The following is a 12,417-nucleotide window of genomic DNA, read 5'->3' on the forward strand; positions in this document are numbered from 1 at the left end:
CAAATACCAATATTGAATAAAACAGAAATGCTATATATAAATATCACCAGATTACATCCGAGTTCGAATCGATTACATTCAATCCCAAGAGAAAAGATCAGCCACTCATGGTGGCCGTTGACATTCTAAGAGATGAAGAAGAAGATCCTACAGCTAAAGTGAAAGAAAAACTCTTTGGGTTGCTCTCTGCTTCTTTTTCTCCGCGCTTTTCCCCCCTCTTTTCTTTCTTTCTGCTTCATATGTATATAATCTGCCCGAATTCTCGCTTAAGCTAAACTAATCTCGCTTAAGCGAGAAGAAACTTCTTGGAGAAGATAATCATTCTCGCTTAAGCGAGAATGACTTTTAAGGTAATGGCTTCCTGGACAAGTCTAGCTTAAGCGAAATAATTCTAGCTTGGGCGAAATGCTGCAGAATTTGCTCTTCTCTCTTAGTTTACCTGAAATGTATACAAACTAGGGATCAAATGATTTCCTTTTACTTAACAACTCAGAGACATGTGATTACATTTCATCTTTTCTTAGATTGAGGAAAATTGATACAAATGTACTCAATTCAAAACATAAGTGCTAAAATTCCATATGAAAATTAACTACTTTTTTGCACTTATTAGAGTCCAAGGAGTGTGGGGTGACCCCTCATCTGTTGGACGAGCAAGCTCTGCAAGGGATGAGTGAGGGTGTTCAAAAAAGGGTCTGGTAATCGTTTACAGCATCCTTGTAAGCGATTACCCAAGAGAAAACTGGATTTTGTACAGAAAGTCCAACACAGGTAGTCAGTCAGGTGAACAGGGGTCACCATTGGAAAAAGCTGAGTTTTAGGCAAATCTGCACCTGTCTGAGGCTGGTACAGGTGTTTCAGTGGTGGGAGAGGGTGGTTGGTGATGTGATGTGAGTCCAAGGAGTGTGGGGTGACCCCTCATTAGTTGGAGGAGCAAGCTCTGCAAGGGATGAGTGAGGGTGTTCAAAAAAGGGTCTGGGAATCGTTTACAGAATCCTTGTAAACGATTACCCGAGAGAAAATGGGAATTTGTACAGAAAGTCCAACACAGGTAGTCAGTCAGGTGAACAGGGGTCACCATTGGAAAAAAAGGTGACTTTTATGCAAATCTGCACCTGTCTGAGGCTGGTACAGGTGTTTCAGTGGTGGGAGAGGATGGTTGGTGATGTGATGTGAGTCCCAGGAGCGTGGGGTGACCCCTCATCAGTTGGACGAGCAAGCTCTGCAAGGGATGAGTGAGGGTGTTCAAAAAAGGGTCTGGTAATCGTTTACAGAATCCTTGTAAACGATTACCCGAGAGAAAATGGGAATTTGTACAGAAAGTCCAACACAGGTAGTCAGTCAGGTGAACAGGGGTCACCATTGGAAAAAAAAGGTGACTTTTATGCAAATCTGCACCTGTCTGAGGCTGGTACAGGTGTTTCAGTGGTGGGAGAGGGTGGTTGGTGATGTGATGTGAGCCCAAGGAGTGTGGAGTGACGCCTCATCAGTTGGAGGAGCAAGCTCTGCAAGGGATGAGTGAGGGTGTTCAAAAAAGGGTCTGGTAATCGTTTACAGCATCCTTGTAAACGATTACCCGAGAGAAAATAGGAATTTGTACAGAAAGTCCAACACAGGTAGTCAGTCAGGTGAACAGGGGTCATCATTGGAAAAAAAGCTGAGTTTTAGGCAAATCTGCACCTGTCTGTGGCTGGTACAGGTGTTTCAGTGGTGGGAGAGGGTGGTTGGTGATGTGATGTGAGTCCAAGGAGTGTGAGGTGACCCCTCATCAGTTGGAGGAGCAAGCTCTGTAAGGGATGAGTGAGGGTGTTCAAAAAAGGGTCTGGTAATCGTTTACAGCATCCTTGTAAACGATTACCCGAGAAAAAACTGGATTTTGTACAGAAAGTCCAACACAGGTAGTCAGTTAGGTGAACAGGGGTCACCATTGGAAAAAAAAGTTACTTTTAGTTTTACAGACAACTGCAGTGTTATTAAGTGGTATTGGTTAGTGGTATTGGTGTTTTACTCACAACTGCCATGCTATTAAGTGTATCATAAATTGAACATTACATAATAAATGTCGAGAATTGAGGAACCATTTTGAAAGTAAACAACTTCATTAAATTAAATACTTGAAATGATCAAAACAACTTCAACCAGACGCGAAATGCAGAACAAAACAACCACACCCGCTTTCCGAATGCCAAAACACAACACGAGTACGTTTCAAGATGGAGGACAGAGACACACAAGATGGAAGGGTTTCTGTGTGGACGACAAACCCACAAAAGGTGGAAGGGTTCAACGTCCATACTAGGGTAAAGATGGAACACACAGCCACAGAGAATATCAAAGGTTTGAACGCACATATTGAAAAAGGAGGAGAGAACGACAGCGAAGATGGAAGCTTCGAAGACGAACGACAAAGCGAGAGAGCGAGACACAAGATGGAAGGGTTGAACGAACGTCTTTCCCACCCTAAACCGCCAAACTCAATTCTTTAAATTTTAACCTGGAAATCCCAAAATACCCCTCGCCCCTTAACCCTTTCTCTGTTTTATTTTCAAATTATTTATCCAATGCAGAGCGGACACGTGGCGTTGTGAAATCGGTGTCAAAATTTCGTTATCCAAATAACATTTTCCAACTAATTATTTAACTCTCTTTGCTTCTTCTCCTAGACATGGTTCTTGAAAGTTTCAATCCACTGTGAAGGTTGCAGGAGGAAAGTAAAGAAAGTTCTGAAGAGCATTGATGGTACTATATCACATTTCTTTGAACAAAAAGTATGAAAGCAGAATTTTACACCAGAAAACTCATGAAAGTACTCGTACTGCACAATTATATGCTAGAAAAACATAACACAAATCCAGCTTCAGATTTCATTTATTTCAACTCTTTTTTCGTACACTTTTTCTTACTCTACAGAGAGCATTCTTCTTTTCCCATGCAGGAGTATTGCACTGTTGTAATTACTTCAACATAGCATTCTGAACCAGGAAAGAAGAAAAATTTACAGATCCCAAATTGTCTAACGAAAGGGACAAAACAGTGCATAAAAAATAAGTTAGATTCATTTTGAATTCTAAAGAAAAGGTTCCCCTTTGTAGGTGTTTTCACTGCAACAATAGACCCACAGCTGAACAAAGTAACAGTAACTGGAAGTGTTGCTGTGGAGACCCTTCTCAGGAAGCTCGTCAGAGCCGGAAAACAAGCCGAGATTTGGCCGGAGAATGACGGGAAAATCTCCGGCAATGGGCAGCAGCAGCAGCAGAAGAAGAAGAAAAATGAAGTTAAAGAACTACAGAGCGTGGAAAATCACAAGGGAACTGAAAATGCTTCTGCCAAGTGTAACAGTGAGAAAAAAAAGCAGCAGCAATGACTCGCTGGGAAATTCCCCCTCCGTTTACCGGATGCCGTCGGAGGGTGGTCGGAGCGAAGGTGGTGCCGGCTCTGCTAAGAAGAAGAAGAAAAAATTGCACCTTGGTGGTGGGAATGGAAACAGTGGTTTGAGTTCAGTGGAAGCAGCTACTGGTGCACCTGCACACACTGGATTGCAGTTTCAAGATCTTGTGGGCCCAGTGAATGTGAACCCTACACGTCAGTATTGGCTTTTATATCCAGAAAGTGGTGTTTGCAGCTTATAACAGATTGTATCCTTCTTACTACGTTCCATCTTCACCCTACACGTGGGCTGGTCTGGACCAAGATTGTCATCACTTTCAATCAGCACCGTTGGTGTCCTTTGAGATCTTCAGTGATGAAAATGTCAATGGGTGTTCTGTTATGTGAGACTTGATAGTAAAGAGAGTGTTGTACTATGGATATTATTATTTTATTTCCTAGATAGTTTGCAATCCTACTGCAGTTGCAAAGTTTAACACTTTCTTTAGTAAGAAAATAAGAAGAAAAAGATTGTAATTTTTTTTCCTTTATTGCTCTTTTTAATGCACGTTATTTATTTGTTGAAATGCATGGAGATCCATTAAAGAAGTTGTCCTATTTCAACAAAGTTAAAGAAGTGTATGGATTATATGAATGTAACAGATTAAAGGTTGATATTTTCTCTTGATGATTTAGGACGTTGTGCATTTTGATTACACAAAAGAGAATAGAAAAACTGAAAAAGAATGGTGGGGGACTCTAATGTCAGGTGGGTAGAATTTGGAAACTGGTTCAAGTTGTGCAACTTGGACCACAAAAAGTTATGTAGTTTGATTTCAGAATATACCTTTGATATGTGTGTGACAAAAGTAATACAATTATACACAGTATTATATATCAGATCAAAATTTATATACTGAAATGTGTATTATATGAACATGATAAGTTCCATTTACTATACACCTAGGAAGACAATTGTTGGTGGTTTTGGGGACATGTAGGTGTTGGAGAACTTTATTTGTGGAGCAAAAGTTGAAATTCACTGAAAACACTTTTTTGTCTGCCCTAAATTAACATATCAGTGAGAAGGGCATTAATGTAGGCAACTCTCATTACTTTTTAAACTTCCAACTTTTTCATCTTTTACATAAAATACTATTCAGAGAATAGGATAACTTTTTTCCAAAGATTTATGGTCTAATGATAGCTCTATAATAAAGAGATGTTTGACTACAATTTTCTGTCATCTTGCATTTAGTTAAGGATATTACTTGTATTAACTAACTTTATGCATGTCTGTGTCAAGGACTAACATTTCAAGTTTTACTTACCTCTAGTCAAGCTAGATTAAACTAAAGCTAAACTTTGAAATACTAACTTCAGAAACAAAAATAGTTTCTATAAAAAATTTGAATTTTGAAGTTGAGTAACATGACAAGAATGTTACAACTTTTCATCAAAGATTAATGTAAGTCTTTTGTTTCTTTCCACTTTGATGTCACCAAATCATATTACTCAGTATGCACATTCAAAATATTGTCACTTTCTATCAGTAAGTACAAAAAGAATAGCTGTGAGGAAACCAAGAGACTGCAGATTTTCTGCCTGGGAAGGTCCCGAAAGGCAAAAAAGTGAAGCACTTTCATTTTTATGCATTCTTAAATTTACATTCTTTTACTTCTTTTCATATATTCAAGCATGCATGTTCCTCGATTCAAATATAAAGCAAACCAACTAATAAGAAAAGTATATGAAGTAACAATCTTGCCCTTGTCAAAATATAAAGCAGTTATCTACATTTTTTTCGAAACAAAAGCTAATTTTCATTGATATTATATACAAGGAAACCATTTCAAAAATTCATGTTCCAGACGAATAGGAAAAACTACAGAAAGATTTTGGATACCAAGCAAATGATTCTAAGTTCTAAAGGTCTAATGTACACTTTGAACATCAAAACTTCCTAAGAAATACCACTTTAACCAATATGGTCATCTAAGAGCTTCAAATGTATTTTTCTTTGGTCAGTCTCTAGGTGCAAATTGATGCTTTTGAAGTCCGTTGATTCATGCCAAGGATGATCACCATTACCGTCACATCATCATGGTACTTCCTCCTCCTCCCGTCGGGAACATTCATCAACTCCTCCGTGCTGAAGCCTGCAAGAGCATCACTTAGTAACTAATCGTAAAATAACATTAACTCATTCATGCAATGAAAATCAAGGTTAGCATGAGATCTTGAAAAATGACCTGCAGAATCAGCTGCTCTTGCAACTAATTGCTCAATAAGAAATTTTGCTGCATCACCAAAAGGATTTCTCAATATATAAGACTCTACAAACTGTACTGCTTCATCATTACTGAAGAAGTCAAATAAACCATCACTCGCAACTATAACAAATTGGTCAGAATCTGAGATTTTGTGCACATTCAACGATGGATCAGTTGAAATATATGGTGGGCTAGTGAGATCATGAACTCGAAGGATTCCCATTAATGCGTCATTCAGAATTTTCTGTAGGGAAGGAAAAGAGGAAAATCATGTCCTTTTGAAATAGTTGGTGTTCATAAACTAGCAAAGTCGATAAATGTAATGAACTTCCATCCACTCATCATTTGGAGCTAGGATATCAGTACAGGGTTATTACATCTTTATAATATCTTATTGTGTACAATTTCTTTTACAAAAGAAAATCACAACTCAAAATCTTTTGGAACCTTCTTGCCTAAAATATAAGAAAAATGCAAACCTTTTTCAAGTACCCTGCTCCTAAAGCTCGAGTAACCTTCAGTTTTCCCTTCACTTTCCCTGCTACTATGGTTTTAGGATCATCAGGATGATCAGCAAGAACTCGAGCTCTTTCGGCTTCATTGTCAACTGTATGACAATCTGTGAGCTGGATAGCCTTCAATCTCTCATTCCCATTCATTCTGTTATCTGTACAGCATGTCGCCAATACTGCTCTGCTGTCACCAAGATTAAGTGTATATAAATCATTGCCATGAAGAAGCACAAGCAAAACACAAGATCCAATAGAAACTAAATCTGGACGTTCCTCCATTTCCTGTTCAACCATGCATAAGAAATCATTCTCAACCTGACTAAGAACATGCTGGAGACCATCAAGTACTTTACTATGTGAAAATGATTTAGGAGATGCTTCTGACTTGGAAGGTGGAATAATGTTTGCCAAACAGTCAAGACCAGAATTGTTTCCCTTAAATTTTGAAGGAGATTGGTGCTCCAGAAGAATAAGACTATCATCCAAATTATATGAAAAGGATTCACCCACAGCCACATTGTCAGAAGCTTTTATGAAATGTGGTTCCAAATCACAACGTAACATATTAAAATAAGATACAATGGTATCATAAAGGGTACCCGCCAAAAAGTCGGCTGCATCTCTCCCATTAAAGCCATCATAAATAGCACAGAAGAGCCACCCATTTTCTTCAGAACAAACTGCTTGAACTCTATCTTCACCAGCCGCTCCTCCAGCAACTTGAACATCCATGGCATTAAGAAAACCTTCAGTTCTAGAAGAAGCACTCATAGATTTTAATGAACATGAGTCATATTCAAGCATGTTAGTTGGAGTGGAAGGGCTGCAACTTAGATTTGAAAAACTACTATGGACAGAAGATGATAATATTTCCAATTTTGGAAAACTTGATGAAGAGGGTATTGTTCGAAACGATTTAGGAGAGTCCAAACTCGGAAGGATTTCTTCTCCTATTACGCCATTGCAGATATTTGTGTTGGGAAGTGTAGCATTTGCACTTAAGGCAGCACCGGATAAGCAAGAGAAACTGCTTGTTCTATTGATTTCTTTGTAAGGTATACCTCTATCACTATTGCATTGATAGCCAAAACTTATTTTAAGTTCACCTTCAGGGCTATGCATGCTCATCTCCTGGTTTAAGAAATCCATTCTCAACACTATCAATATTACATCACTGGCACAAAAGTAAACAGTATTAACACACAACATGTATCAACTCAGAGCACGAAACATGAGAGCAGCTAAACTTGATCAATCAAACATGCATGTATGATGAAGACAGGTTTCATTCAAAACTAATAATGACAATCCATATAGGAATGTATAATCAAAGATTATGTGTGTGTTTAATCTGGTAGAAAAAGCCATTTGATTATCTAGAAAACGTAAAACAGAAGATTTTCTAGATAGCAGAAACAGCGGTCAATTCATATACTTAATAATGCCACAATAACAGTTCTTTAAACAAACTTAAAAGCTGTACCACATACCGGACTAGCAACCATTAGTTCAACAAAATAACATTATAACAAATAAACAAATAATATTCAAATAATATTAACCAATTTGAAGTAAATTCTTCAAGCATTAGAAATGAAGGATCAAAGTAAACATAATTATATACCTAAAATTTCATAGGCATTTGGCTGAAACCTTACAGTATCAGTGTTGGCTTCCTTTGTATGCTAATAAAACATATTTGTACGGGAAATGCATCTGAGCAAATGAGTGTAAACATTTTTAAGAGTTCCTCAGGTATTTATTCATATTTACCATATTTACAAAATAAAACTTTAAATGATTATGCCCGCCTAAGAGGATTTCATGCTTTTGAATATGAGGAAGGTCCATGGCACCAAGACAAGAAAAACAACATAAACTAAATCCTGATGCCAGCACAAATAATTTACAGCAACACGAAAAGGAAAAGAAAAACAATAAAATAAAATTTAAGCTTTATCATGTACCATATTCACTACTTGACGGCTACACTTATTCGACCTCAAACTATTTCTGACAAAATTTGCAGATTATTAAATTTTACCATTTGGCTCCAACAAAAAATACCAAATATTTTTCACGTTAATGAATAAAGAAGAATTTCTCCATGCCATCCCTTCACATCAAGCCCCCAGAAACAAGGAAAAGAGGAAGAAAGATCAAGTTCATAGTACAAAAACAGGAAAATTTATTGAAACAATGAGCTTGTTTATTTCCAATCTCTCTCTCTCTCTCTCTCTCTCTCTCTCTCCATCTATCTATCTATCTCTCTCTCTCTCTCACACACACACACACAGAGTGAAGTTTCAATGACAGTGGCAGACAGTAATGATAATACTCAATGTAAGAGTGTAATTGACAAAAATCAACACTAAGAAAAAGGGCGCATTCTTGCACGAGTTCACATTCAGTGATGCTCTCGCCTATTTTGAACGTGAGTAAAAATCAAAATCAAAATCAAAACTTTCCCCTAGAATTCCATTTGGGCATTCTTCATTTGATTTGTTTTGCAAAACAAACAAAACCCAGAAGAGAGAAAAACACGTAGAACAAAAAATCCGCCTGAGACACGTGAAATGAAATAAAAAAAAAAACAGAAAAAGGAAAGGAAAAAAGGCACTTACGAATAGAGAGTGAAGGAGCTGAGAATGCAGCTATGGAAACGAAGAAGGAGAAAGAGAAAGAGAGATGGTGAAATAGGAGAGAAGAGAGAAATTGGTGAAGGAAGAATGAGTGTTGAAAGGAAAGGAAGAAAAGGAAGTGGTTGGAAATTCGGATGGTAGAGAAGAGAAGGGAAGATGAATGCTCTTTCATGGCTCACGTTTCGGTCTAGTCAAAGAAACCGGTTCCTTCTCTCTCTTTTTTCTTTTCTTCAAACTTTTCTTTTTCTCTTCTCTTTTTTCTTTCAATTTCCGAATTTTGCAATCAAATATGAAGAGCCATATTATCATTTGGTATTGATATTATAATTTAATCATAAATTACTATATATTATAAATTTGTTAGTGTTTTTGTATAATAACTAATAATGAATTTTCATGTGTTGGTAATATAACAACCATTTTTTAACTAATAATCTTTTACATTTTTTTAACAAGTCAATACAACTAACTTCATCCATTTTTGACTCATCTCATTCATTACAAGTAGTTTATTTCTTGTTATAAAGAAAGTAATAAACTATCTAATTATAAGTTATATTTTATTCTTTTAAATCAATGACACTTATTTACAAGTTTTCTATTCATTATTCCTTTCATTTTTAACCTCTCACTTTTTTAAAGTTTAACCAATTATGTATAACTTTTTACTATTATGTGGACGAATAAAATAAATTAAAAAAAATGAATATAGACTCTTGACTAAATTTATTGAATTGGAATTACGTAATAAATTATCTAATAAGTATAAAATAATGTTATAATGTCTTTTATTGGTAACTTAATTATTATTTAGTTATTATAATTTTATTGATTTTGAAAAAAAATTAAATAATTTTATATTAAAAGGTCAAAATAATATGCAATGGTAGATTATTTTATTTCAGTGACGCTTAGTAAACAACAAGCTTAAAAATATATACATTCTATAGTGCTCACTTACGTGAAACTGAGAATGTGAATTCCTCTATTATATTTATAGCTATGTTCCCTTCGCTGTAATGAAGGAAAACATTAACTCTATTATATTTATAGCTATGTTCCCTTCGCTGTAATGAAGGAAAACATTAAAACAAGTGTACGTTTGCCAATAAATATAAAATTAATTTAAATTAGTTTAAAAGCGTAATTTAATTATCAAAAGCCTCAATCAACGCATTAGTAAAAATTAATACATAACAAAGTAACATGGGCGTCTACTGTTGCTTAACTTCAGTTTTCTTCTTCTGCCACAAGCGATCTAGGGCACTGTCGGCATCACCCTGGATATTAAGAGCAAGAAATGCTTCTTAGTAAATAGGTAAAATATCATAAATGAAACAAAAAGGAGTTTCAATACAAAAACTGGGACCTAAACACAAATAGCAAACACAATATTCAACGTATTCATAAAATGAAAAGCAAGCTCCACATTGATAAATCAAAATCACAATTCATCATATTGCACTGCATTAATTTCATTATCTTTAGACCAACAATGAAACGAGAAAAATATATACTAATGATCTGTTTGTCAGGATTTTTACGGCTGACCACACAGATGCATGTATACGGGAAACAAATTCTAATTGTTTTATATTTTCAAGAATTAACAACGCCAATGTATGATATTTACAGAGAAAGAAAGATAAACCAATATTCTAATAGAGAAAGATGAAGGGGAAATAAAAGAAGAAAATAGTTAATAACTCAGCTTGAAGCTACATTAAATACTATTTACAAGAACATCCAATGCCTTCAAATAAATTGATATCAACCGCTGAAACAGAAACTCTATCGACCCAGCAAATTAGTGAACAACAAACCAATTCTTACCGCTGAATTTAAGCAAGTAATTTTTCTAAATAAAAAAGGAAACCATTTGTTATACATTCAATTCGAAGCATATAAACATTTATTTTCTCTACTAAAGACATTCATTATGAGGCACATAAAATCAACCCCAATAATTTCGCAAAACAAACCCTAATTTACAATACACATTCAGTAATCACAGAACTAATGCAATAAACCAAAAAAAAAAGTACGTAGCAAAAAATACAAAACACTTCTACCCACTGGCATAACCTAAAAAATAAGTAGGTCACAGTTCACATAAATATTAGTAAATAGAATAATAATAATAATAATAATAATAATAATAATAATAATAATAATAATAAATCAATTCCAAAAGATATGAAAATGGAGACCTGAGCACGGATGAAGCCGCAAAGGGCAAAGGTGGAGAATTGACCATTGTAGATACCATTCTCATCCACATGACCAATGTTAATCTGAACCGAAGCATGGTCCTTCGCAGTAATCAACCTGTTTGTAGCAGAACTGCACCATATTCACAAAAATCGATATAAGTTCCCAAATTCAACAAACAAACAGATAAATCACTTTTAAAAGGAAATCCCAAAAACAATTAATGGAAAGAATAGAAAAATGACACATACCACTTCCTAGGAATGTAAAGCTCGGTGATCTGTCCTTCCTCGTTCTGCATCTTTGGTTGAACCTTAGAAAACTCCTTCACAAAAATCTCTACAAGCGTGTGAATGGGATTAAAACAAGATAGTAACAATAAGGATTACATGAAATTTTCAAAGAATCAAGAAAGAACAGAAACACATAAGAGAGGAAGCACACCAGAGAAGATTGTTATAAATCCCAAAACCCTAGTCTTCTTCTCTTGGGCTGGGCTTTCTTCGAAAGCCCGAATTTAACAAAGGACACTAAAATATGTTTTTTTTTCTAGTCTCTAAATCAATTTTTTGTATTTAAAATTTTCTAAAAGAAAATGGAGAATTTCAACCTTCATCGCCATACATAGTTACTTTAGTCTTTATAAAAATGAAAAATGAAAAATACTATTAATATGTAAAAAAATATATATAATAATTTATTTCAAAATATTATAGCTTTATAATGAAATAATCTCTAATTTATTGTCAAATGCATCCCTAAAATTCTATTTTAATAACAAAATAATTTATTAACTTTAGCCAAGGAAGATAATTATGTGATTTTTGACAGGTTCTAAAATTAGATTTTTTTTTTTCAAAACTAAATTGATACATTTTCACATTATGTGAAAATGAGTTATTTGCACTAAAAAATATAAATAAAATATTCACTCATTCACAATTTTTTATCTACATCATTTTATATAATTGTGTTTAAGAACGGTAGTGTTTATTTATTCCATAAAAGTTCCACTGTATCAAAACCATTAATTTTTTTTGTTGCCACTTACTAATAGAACAGAATACTGACTAATTAAATGGAAAAAACATAATTGAAAATTTTGTGCGAAAATACATACTTAAATGTGTCATCAAACCCAAATGAAAAAAAAGCAGCATGCATTAATTTTCAATACTATTTTATAGAAACTTAAATTAGTGTCTTTTATGTAAAATTTAGAAAAACATAATGAAAGGGAAATATCACATCAAACAACAAAGAATATTCATATTTTTTTTATTTCACCTGTCATATATATATATATATATATACATATATATATATATATATATATATATATATATATATATATATATATATATATTTGTTGGATAACCTATAAGTGTAATCCTATTGTAAAATAATACTTTA

General features: G+C 34.5%; 3 protein-coding genes across 5 annotated transcripts; 1 reads left to right on the plus strand and 2 right to left on the minus strand.

Annotated features, from left to right (window-relative positions):
* The first annotated feature begins 2,661 nt into the window (after positions 1-2,661).
* On the plus strand, positions 2,662-3,805 carry LOC108337833 (uncharacterized). The gene is made up of 2 exons (XM_017574434.2): positions 2,662-2,739; positions 3,093-3,805. Exon 2 carries the CDS (start codon positions 3,216-3,218, stop codon positions 3,627-3,629), a length of 414 nt encoding a protein of 137 aa, XP_017429923.2. The 5' UTR covers positions 2,662-2,739; positions 3,093-3,215; the 3' UTR covers positions 3,630-3,805.
* Positions 3,806-5,136: 1,331 nt separating this feature from the next.
* On the minus strand, positions 5,137-9,066 carry LOC108337154 (probable protein phosphatase 2C 40). 3 transcript variants are annotated; one of them, XM_052880894.1, is made up of 5 exons: positions 8,776-9,066; positions 7,776-7,867; positions 6,119-7,282; positions 5,619-5,883; positions 5,137-5,525 (listed from the first exon to the last, which is right to left on the minus strand). In XM_052880894.1, the coding sequence occupies exons 3-5, from the start codon at positions 7,277-7,279 to the stop codon at positions 5,398-5,400; spliced, it is 1,554 nt and encodes a 517-aa protein (XP_052736854.1). In that variant the 5' UTR covers positions 7,280-7,282; positions 7,776-7,867; positions 8,776-9,066; the 3' UTR covers positions 5,137-5,397. The 3 variants fall into 3 exon arrangements, with proteins under 3 accessions (XP_052736854.1, XP_052736852.1, XP_052736853.1); XM_052880892.1 differs by lacking the exon at positions 7,776-7,867 and having other exon boundaries at positions 6,119-7,325; positions 8,776-9,064; XM_052880893.1 differs by lacking the exon at positions 7,776-7,867 and having other exon boundaries at positions 8,776-9,061.
* Positions 9,067-9,894: 828 nt separating this feature from the next.
* Positions 9,895-11,440, minus strand: LOC108337446 (40S ribosomal protein S21). The gene is made up of 3 exons (XM_017573977.2): positions 11,256-11,440; positions 11,004-11,136; positions 9,895-10,073 (listed from the first exon to the last, which is right to left on the minus strand). Exons 1-3 carry the CDS (start codon positions 11,303-11,305, stop codon positions 10,008-10,010), a joined length of 249 nt encoding a protein of 82 aa, XP_017429466.1. The 5' UTR covers positions 11,306-11,440; the 3' UTR covers positions 9,895-10,007.
* Between the last annotated feature and the right edge of the window lie 977 nt (positions 11,441-12,417).

This window comes from Vigna angularis, chromosome 7 (genome assembly GCF_016808095.1).
Source record: "Vigna angularis cultivar LongXiaoDou No.4 chromosome 7, ASM1680809v1, whole genome shotgun sequence".
NCBI lineage: Eukaryota > Viridiplantae > Streptophyta > Magnoliopsida > Fabales > Fabaceae > Vigna > Vigna angularis.

Bases quoted from the DNA above. Each gene is read 5' to 3' on its own strand.
- LOC108337154 (XM_052880892.1), bottom strand. From the start codon at position 7,300: ATGGATTTCTTAAACCAGGAGATGAGCATGCATAGCCCTGAAGGTGAA. The intron at 5,884-6,118 runs GTTTGCATTTTT...CCTTCCCTACAG, and splicing joins GAGCAGGGTACTTGAAAAAG to AAAATTCTGAATGACGCATT. The intron at 5,526-5,618 runs GTCATTTTTCAA...ATGCTCTTGCAG, and splicing joins AAGAGCAGCTGATTCTGCAG to GCTTCAGCACGGAGGAGTTG.
- LOC108337833 (XM_017574434.2), top strand. From the start codon at position 3,216: ATGACGGGAAAATCTCCGGCAATGGGCAGCAGCAGCAGCAGAAGAAGA.
- LOC108337446 (XM_017573977.2), bottom strand. From the start codon at position 11,305: ATGCAGAACGAGGAAGGACAGATCACCGAGCTTTACATTCCTAGGAAG. The intron at 11,137-11,255 runs GTATGTGTCATT...AATATGGTGCAG, and splicing joins CTTTACATTCCTAGGAAGTG to TTCTGCTACAAACAGGTTGA. The intron at 10,074-11,003 runs GTCTCCATTTTC...CTTAATATCCAG, and splicing joins GCGGCTTCATCCGTGCTCAG to GGTGATGCCGACAGTGCCCT.